At 40.3% G+C, this 9,845-nt stretch overlaps 1 protein-coding gene across 1 annotated transcript; it reads left to right on the top strand.

Annotated features, from left to right (window-relative positions):
- The first annotated feature begins 5,597 nt into the window (after positions 1 to 5,597).
- On the top strand, positions 5,598 to 9,807 carry phox2a (paired like homeobox 2A). The gene is made up of 3 exons (XM_048982217.1): positions 5,598 to 6,156; positions 7,158 to 7,345; positions 7,535 to 9,807. Exons 1-3 carry the CDS (start codon positions 5,934 to 5,936, stop codon positions 8,009 to 8,011), a joined length of 888 nt encoding a protein of 295 aa, XP_048838174.1. The 5' UTR covers positions 5,598 to 5,933; the 3' UTR covers positions 8,012 to 9,807.
- Positions 9,808 to 9,845: the final 38 nt, after the last annotated feature.

Raw genomic sequence — 9,845 nt, 5'->3', positions numbered from 1 at the left:
CTACTATTGTCCCATAGGACTGGCAGAGAAATCGATTAACCATTACTGCACGGCTCTTTAGAGGTGAAATTGCATTGCTGATTATAGAAGCGAGGACACAAAAGATTTCAACATATCAAGATTTGACATCCTGCAGTACTGGAGCCATCAGCCTATGGTCTAAGGCAGGTGCGATGCGGGGAATATAGGGTGCCGGTGACGATTCTGTGTGTGACATGTAATTTATATAAAAAATATTTAGTGAATGGAATACAACAAAGTGCGCTAGATAACTGGAGCGGAATTAATGTAAATAAAGATACTTTCCGTACAACCTGCTTCCTTTCATTCCATTGACAGCTAACGAGGACGGCTGGTGCATTCAATACTGAGAGGGAGTAACTACGAATTAGCTGACAGTCGCGTATAGACACAGCATGGTGACCGAAATGTTAGTTTAAAAAATTGAAAAGACAAGACCCAAGCAACCAGTACCCTTTTTAAGAATAAAAAAAATCCATTTTCCCTAATTCAAATCTTGCTCTGGGACAGCTCGCGTGGCAGATTGCTGGCTAATTAGTTTAGAGGAAGCTTAATTCAATTAACTTTCCACAACTCCCGCGCCCCGCCAGTTGGGACTGCCTTTCAAAAAGCGGCTCCAGCTACTCTGATCTAATTACCGTGTTTGGAGAAGCTGCCGTTTTTCTGCTGGACCATTTCAGGTTATACAGCTGGGAAGAGGAGTGGAAATTCCCCTGAAATATATTATCTGACGACGGCGGCTGGCTTTCTTTAAGAAATAGTTTTGAATTAAAACTGCCACTCATCCACCCATCCACTCATGCATATATCTAACGACAGCCAATAAAAATGGCACGGGTTTCCCAGTCGTTTACAATGTACTATCACAAACTATTACATGGAGAACAAACCTGTCGTCTTTAATATAGAAAAATCCCGTTTATTTTACAGAGGAATCCCCACACTTAAATATAGTTTGATGTCGCCATTTAGGCTATTGTTACGATTATGAAAAGTTTAAATAAAATAAAAACGATGCTCGCGATTATTTTAATTTGCGTTCTAAGCTGTAACTCTAACACTGTAACATCTAACATGTAGGTTGCATGTTAAAATTCTTTAAGTTGATCTCTCCAGTAAATGGATTGTGCAAATCGTAAATCGGGATCTGCAGATGTCTGCCCGGCGTTTGTGTGAAGGCCCGTGTTTGCTTGTAAAGTTAAACTGTTTCCAAATCGGCGAAAAGAGCAGCGACCTTTACTCGTGCTGAACAGCGCACCAACGGTCGACCTAATCCCTTCAAAGAAAAAGCACCTCGTTGAGTTTCAGACTTTCAAATCCACTGCTAACCGAGTGTTTGTCTTGAAAATGGGTCTTAATCCTGGTTAATTCCGTCGCAGAGAAACACTGAAAGGATATCGGGGTTTAACTCTGACTTTAAAATTCATTGGCGATTAACTAAAACATTCACAGCGGCCATTCTAATGTATGATATTTGTGTAAATAAATTTGGAAACAAAAGTCATAGATACCCTCACGACGAAAGACTGACAGACTGAAATATGTCATTAAAGTCTGCATTTCGGTAGTTATTATTGGAAAATAAATTTGGGACAAAATAACATTTCTACAAAATTCGTGATTGTTTAAAATGTCATTAAATCATTAAATACCATTACTTATAACAGAGTTTCGTATGTCCTACACGCTAATCGCGAAATTTATATATTTGCCAATTGGACAAGACAGTATTTGCTGGGGCATCAGTTTTTGAGAGGCCATGAGACGGTTTTACTACGAAAAAAAAACGGGCCCTCCCCCAGGAATAATATAATATAATTCTGTTTAGTTTTGTTTTGTTTTCCCCCTCCTTACATTACGGACATTATCCTGACATTAATCGTTTCCGATAGTCGGCCCATTAAAACTGGGCCCGTCTCGACGACTCCTACTCGGGATGGAAATGCCTACGCGCGGGTGACAGAACTATGACCGATCGCTGGTGAATGTAGATTGCCCTAATGAAGCGGTGGGCTTCGAGGAGCGATTGAAGATGGATGGGGTGAAGGGAGCAGTGCTGCTGTGATGGATAGACAGAAGGGGAGACGGGAGTGGGAATGAAGGACCTGAAATGGATGGTACAACGATGGGCTGGGCTCTGAGAAAGGATTGTTGGGGTGCTAAGCTCGTTTCCACCCTCACTGTGTTGCAGGTCTGCAAAGTGAACAAGTCGAAGGGTACAATTTCGGCGAAAACTGAAGCTACGTTTAAAGACAAAGAAAATAAGAAAATATTTTTTTATTTTTCGTGATTCTATGAAATTACAAGTTAATTAACTAAACCAAACACTTAAATGTTTCATGCAATTAACTAAAATTAACTAACCGAACATTTAATTAATTAAATCCATTGTATAAAATATATTGTAGTTTGAACATTTTACCAGCAGAAAAGAATAAATAGGTGACGTATTTTGTACAGAACAGACTCCATCTGTATAATAATAGCAAATGTAGTAATAAACGAGATGAAGCATATTTTGGAAAAACATACAAATGCGTTTTTTGTTTAATCGAAGCTACGCCTACAGTAGGTTGATACTTAAAATCGAAAACCAGCTATAAAGTTTACTGCTCTGGTGCAGCACGACTGAGGCAACTTAGACCACCACGGTAGACGACTTGTACAAAGCAAATAAATGCCCTTCTTTTAAAAACGCATACATTCTTTCATTGTGTGCTAACCGTGCCCTGAAATGCCCTCCACGGGACTGTATAATGTAACACACATAGTGTTTATATTCGTACATTGTACCAGAAAGAATGGGCTGCAGCGCGCGCTGAGGGCTGCTGTCCGATGTCGAGGTGCTGAAGTAGATATCCATCTTCCTCACAGAGGCGAAAGACAGCAAGCAGCTTTTCAGGACAGTTACGCAAACACGCGATTAAAAGGAAATTAGTCAAACCCAGAAATCAGAAAATACGTCATGTGCATAATCTAAACAACGATACATTTCTATATAACCTAATATTCCAAAAACGAGTTCACGTGTTTTTAAAGAGAAAATGCATATACATCCATTGTTCCGTGGAGCTGTTTGTGTTGTCATAGTGTTGTGAGATTTTCATAAGCTAAATTTACGAATAAAATAATATAAAAATTGGCATTAATGCTAAGATTAGATAAACTTAGCCCTGTCATTGCGTGGTTCGTTTTATTCGTCTAAAATAGCCTACATTCTTGGGTGTGCTAATTTAAATTATATAAATAAGTTTTAAGGACTATTTCACACGGAATTTTGGGTGCTTTTGTTTGATTTACGTATAAAATTAGTATCTCCTAAACCAAAAAATATTGATTCTTGGGTTGAAATTTATTGTATGGCGCCTTTTTTCAATGTCCAACATTCTAGAAATATTTTTTCTTCGTATAGTTCAAATCAGGTGTATAAATTAATCACTCAGTCTACGATTTACTTGGATTAATTGCACTAAATACGTTTACTTACAAATATACACTATTATTACTATTACTATTATTGTTTTTGTGGTTAGACTGATTTGTCGTTCAGTTATGTATTCACCAGACAGTGTAAATGGTATAGGATTTCACTGCATGGATTTGGAAAAATGGCAGACATATAGGGAGTAGTAAAATCTGCCGAACATTTACCGCCTGCACATTTAGTGCAAAATTGTGCAGAAAAAATACAAAGTAATTATCGCGCATAGTTTCAACTTGTTGCTCTGTAACAAATCTTGCTTTACTTCAGTATAAGTTTTAAACGGGTGTGCTATGATAGATGCGCTCCATACGTTTGGCGGGGTAGTGGGGGGGGGTGATGTATGCATAAGATGTATTTATTGACGGATAGATTTTGATAGGTTGGGGGGATTTCTCTTGTTTGCCAGCCTTTCAATCTTGAATTACCCAAATGTACCGTGACAAAACTGCTGGAGGCAGCCAGTGTCTAACCATGTTACAGTTAAAGAACCCTACAGATTTCTGACTGGTTCCAAATCTGCAGAAAAAAGAGGGAAACGAAGGAAAATCAATAGGCTGGGAGAAACACGAGAGAGTCACATTAAGACAAGACCTCACTCGGCCTGCCCATAAAACATTCCCGAGGTTTGACACGTTCTGTTTAGCTCGTGCAAATCTAATCACATACATAAGAAAAGACAAGAACAGAGAGAACGAGCATTTCCTCTTATTGTCACTGTGTACGGAACACTGCTGCAAATAAATATGTACCACGTTGTATAGCAACGAAAAAGTATTAAAGTGTAAAGAAAATCTCTGCTCTTTTTAACGATGGCTTTACAAAGACGCAATTTCATTAATAATTTATTGTTTATTTAATAGCATTATATGCTACAGGTGTCAAATTGTTTAATTCTGTAATTATTGTTCATATTAACACGATTAAAAAAACATTAAGTATAGGATGTGCCAGTAACTAATAATAATTATAGGCTTGTTTTAAATTAGTAAGCACTGTTAAATTAATAATTAATTTAATGCAAAAGAACAAATTTTTGGCCATCATTATCCGTCATGATGAATACAAAAACAATGTGATTTTTTATTCTATATGTATTCTTTATAGTCCATGTATGCTTTTCCGTCGAGTTTTGATCTGTCGTTGTCGAGAATGGTTTCTGACGAAAAAGCACGCAAGTTAGTAATTCCTCCAAAAAATTAACTATACTGGTACATATATTTGGGGGAATTAACAGTAGAAGATAGTACTGTAACGCATTAGTGTTCATACGATGATATCAGATATTTTATATATAATTCTGTTCCGTTTTAGGTTACTGTTCAATCAATATATTACGTTAATTACAGGTTAATTGTTTTAATATGTAATATTAAAACAAATTGTCCCATTATAAATGTCCTCCAAATCTAATTCAAAAACGGGGGACGTGGAAACAGTTATTTAACGCTATCCAACCTGACACTTGACGGGTCATTCATTACTGGTTTCTAGATAATTTCTTATATCAGTCTTAATATTTCTAAAGCTAGTTCTCTAAAAGTAAAAGAATATAGGCTATAAAAACACGGGGGGAGATTTAATGGTGTTTAAAGGATGACAGAGTCGACTCTTGCTTTTTCACAGCATTAAACTATTTCTGCCTCAGGGACGATTAAATGTTCTCCACGCGTGGCACCAACCAACGATTTAAACCAATTTACAGCCTTCCTGCCATTTATGAAACGTTGAACTCACAGAATGATATATAATGTAGCATTAATATTTAATGATTAATATTTTTCAGTATCTTAAATCAATAGTTTTGGTAGAAAAGCCGTTTAAAAGTATATTCAACAAGTAGAAAAACATTACGAAATTATTTTTAAAACGAAAATAAATTTTCTATTCTGCTTATTGTCTTGCTCCTTTAAGTCGTTTTTAATAAACGCAATCATTGTATTTTTAAAAACCAATGCAGATGTTCGGAAGAAAGGGTTAACTGCGAATTAGTAATGCATGAGAAGTGGGAGGGGGCTGTTCGCTAGCTATGCCCCCCAATAGACTATGAAGATATTGTCATGTAAAGAGACCACCGCCTCGCTATTGTCTCCAGGACAGCCAAGTTTATTATAAACACGCCACTAGCTGCCCAGGCAGAGCAGTGCGCTGTCAAACACAACTCGGGATAGGGGAGAAGAGCCAGGGACAGGCAGACGTGGACACAGAAACGACGGGACTGCGGGGAGCTTAAAAGCGCACTGTCAGGACTCTGAATACTAACGAACACAGTGAACTGCCAACTGGACAATACAGAAGACAAGAGCGCAGTTTTGGACAGTGAAAAGGAGCCGGCATCATTTTATGCCCTGGTTTCTGTTCATCCGCTTCGGCTGAAGACTTTTCGCCGGCTACCAAGCTATCGCTGTAGAGCTCGTCTTACTGCTTCTCCATGTACAAAATGGATTATTCTTACCTAAACACCTACGATTCCTGCATGGCTGCGATGGAAGCATCGGCCTATGCGGACTTCAACTCGTGCAGTCAAGCCAACACCTTCCAGTACAACCCTATCCGGACCAGTTTTGGCGCTAACCCTAGCTGCCCTCCACTAAACACTGCCAGCTGCACGTTAGGTGCACTGCGGGATCACCAACCCGGTCCCTACTCTACAGGTAAGACATCCGGATCAATGATTTTGACAGATGATCGTCTATACAGAAAAACATCCATTCACTCTTCACGACATTAAAGCATATATCTGATGAGGAACTGCGTAGTTAATGGCTTGTATTTAAGATTGTTTCACCCAATTGATTTAGTTTCTCCTGTTTCGCTGGGACTGCATTTATTTTGTAGCAATATTTCAAAGCCGATATATATCTTGTATGAATTGCTTTAAAGTGAATAGCCTGATTTCTAATAACTAAATTTAATGAATGACTGAGAATAACAATGTCCAGTGAACTCTTCCAACAACATTAAGATTGTAACGCTCTATTTATATATCGCGATTTTTGGGGAAAACAACGGAGTTGAAGTATTATTAATATTAATCACATTTTCGTGTGTGCAGACACTACTTAATTTAACCCCGAAGGACAGGTCCAGAGTTCAGTTCTTCCAAGAGATCAGGTTCTGCGTATATACCAATGAAATAACAGATGTATATGCTACTTATATCAAAGTATATCATCGCTCATTCACAAAATACAAAGTATGTCTAAAAGAAAATAACCCTAAACATTTTCTCCAGAGGACATGCATTACTCGTTCTTTAATAAGCTATTCAACGTACAGTTTAATTGAACCTGAAATGTCTTTATTCTGTCTGAATGTGTAAAGATCTTGTCTAGTTTTGATTAAAAAACTGTTCTAGACGTGAATGGGTTATATTTTAGTTCAACGTTTACGTAACTTAAATGCTGACTGAAACATAACTGAAAGTTTCCCAATATGGAAAGAGCTGTAACGAGACACCACCAATAAACACATTCATATACTCAAACCTGTACAGATACCTATGGCACGTGCAAGTCAGACTCAATAGCCGTCTTAAAAGAGATAAAACACCAACCTGTCAGACTCACTTTTCCAGCATAAACTGCCTGTCATCTTCGGTGTTACCGTCTTGTGTTACTTTTTGGTTATCGCTGAATATCCATATTTTTTTTAGTGCCCTACAAGTTCTTTTCGGACCCCTCCGGGCTGAACGAAAAGCGCAAACAGAGGCGCATCAGGACGACGTTTACGAGCTCACAGCTGAAGGAGCTGGAAAGGGTGTTCGCCGAGACACATTACCCCGACATCTACACGAGAGAGGAGCTGGCGCTCAAGATAGACCTGACTGAAGCCAGAGTGCAGGTGAGCCACCCCGGTATAGCAATCATACACTCAATCAGTGCGTCACGGTATACGGTATGATATATGACGTACAGGAGGCATGCATGCCAGTGATGCTTGGAGACTGATGTGCGCCTTGATTAAAATACTTTAAAACCCCGCTGATCGCGACACTGCACAGTTTTGTAGTAAAAGACTCCATATGTGCAGGTTTGGTTCCAGAACAGACGCGCAAAGTTCCGCAAGCAGGAGCGGGCAGCCAACTCCAAAGGGGGCAACGGAGGCGGCGGGGGCACCGGTACCGCGGCCGCCAAGAAGGGCGAGACTAGGGCTTCCTCCGAAGACGACGAGTCCAAGGAGTCCACGTGCAGCCCGACGCCTGACAGCACGGCCTCCCTCCCTAGCACGGGAAACATGGGCAGCCCGGGCAGCAGCCTCAGCCCCAGCCCCGTCTCCGCAGCGGGGGCCGGCTTCGTCAACACCACCTCCGCCTCTGTGCACCAGGGGATCAAGACCCCCGGCTGGCCAAGCGTCGGCTCTGGGGGCACCGGGGGCACCCCCAGCGGGCCACAGGGCCCTGACCTGCTGAAAGCCTGGCAGCCCGCGGACAGTATGGCGGGACCCTTCGCCGGGGTCCTGTCCACTTTCCATCGGAAGCCCAACGCCCTTAAGACGAACCTCTTCTAGAACCGCCTTTCCGAGCTGGACTCCTATTATTTATTAACCCGAACTCTAACGTGATTTAGGCGTCGGATCGCGCAGGCCTGTGTATGTGTCTTAGGGGTTTGTAATAGAGATGTCCCCACACCTGCACTCTCATTGTGTCATTTCACCAGAACGTCGCCCGAGAGACCGCGGGAACAGCTTAGACCTTCTCTTATATTTTACAGTATGATAAATTAATAAATTAATTCGCAAACCCGCGACAGAAAGTTCTGCACTTACAGAGACTCTCGGAGGTCTGATTTCGTTAATTAAAATAGGAAATAAAGCAGAGAGAGAGAAAGGTAATATACAACCCAAGCACAATCTCCCTCTACTACAAATCCATCCGCCAAGCCGTTTTAGACTAACATGAAACAAAATATCAAACTGTTAACCCCTTTAATTAAAAAACAAGGCGTCTACCTACAGCTGAGGCTGCCGGCTGGGAAACACCGTCAACATCTGCACTTTGCCGCCTCGCCACGCCGTTGTCTTCCGGAACTTATGTGGAAACGGTGTCCCTTCTTCTCATGAATAAAGTGATCTGTGCTTCGCATTGACGGGGGTCCAAAACGTGCGATTGTTTAAAGCAATAATCACAGAGAAAAGTGTACTCGCAGTTCTAGGCGGATACTACCGGGGATTCACTTTGCCACGGGATGCACGTGACGGCAGGCTCGTTAAAGCGCCGGACTTTCCCGCCTTTTCGTGCGACTCACAGCGCAACTCCGTTTACTTAAGGTTCATTAAAGCAAGTCAAATAAAATACAACTAATGAGTTCATCTTCTGTTTGACCGGACACAAAATTAATATACTATACATAACTTATTGAAAAAAGCAAATACACTGTAACGGTCAGTAGCGGTCATGGGTGTTTTTAAGATAATTATACAACATTGTAAAATGAAAATAATTTGTACATATAATAAATATTCGATAATGAGGTCTTTTGCGGTAACGACGCCGCTTGTGTGAATAGCATGCATTTGGCACTCATTCTGCAAGAGATCGTTTCCTTCTGTTTCTCCCTATTCATATTCTGCCGCCATACACCGTCCCCAAACATCCACCACATTTACGGTAACATTATATGCAATGCTGCAAAAGGTATTTCCTTTTGTCAGCGCTGACTTTTAATTCATTAACGCATATTACAAATAGAATAATTCGAAACCTCCCCAAAGCACCGCGACAGTTCATTTTTATGAAACATAAAACAATTCGGTGAATTTTTAGAAAATACGGGTTCGGGAGTGCGTGGCAGTGACGCAGACGCCACACTTCAGTGAAAAGCGGCCGGCGCTGTTGTAAGACAGCGTAAAGCGTGAAACCATCACATCTGCTGCGTCACATTTCAATTTCAATAAGCTGGAATGATTTGAATACGAGGTTTTTCAGTCTTAAGTTTAGTGACAAAGATGGGAGTGTGAGAAAGCAACGCGTAGGCCTATGGGCCCAATGTGCTTTTTGTCAATACACATTACATCCATATAAACTGCCACGAGACAAAACGGTTTGTTAAAGCCTTGGTTAACTTGAGCCCCATTGTAACAGTAAAACAGGTCTTAATTACAAGTTTATGCGGTTCTGTTTAGGGTTCGCATTGGTTCAAGATTTTTAGGCAATTATTCACCACATTCAGCTTTCTGTAAAGCATCTAATGATTTTAACACCTTTAATATTATATGAAAGTATTCACATGTTCCTCATCACCAGATTTATATTTCATCCTCAAATGTATGTATGATAAATGTTGCATTATAAAATATTAAAACACAGTTCCCTTTCATTTGTATTGGTATTTAAGTCTCATAT

The sequence above is a fragment of the Brienomyrus brachyistius genome, chromosome 17 (genome assembly GCF_023856365.1).
Source record: "Brienomyrus brachyistius isolate T26 chromosome 17, BBRACH_0.4, whole genome shotgun sequence".
Taxonomy (NCBI): domain Eukaryota; kingdom Metazoa; phylum Chordata; class Actinopteri; order Osteoglossiformes; family Mormyridae; genus Brienomyrus; species Brienomyrus brachyistius.
This window is presented reverse-complemented; position numbering and strand designations above follow the sequence as displayed.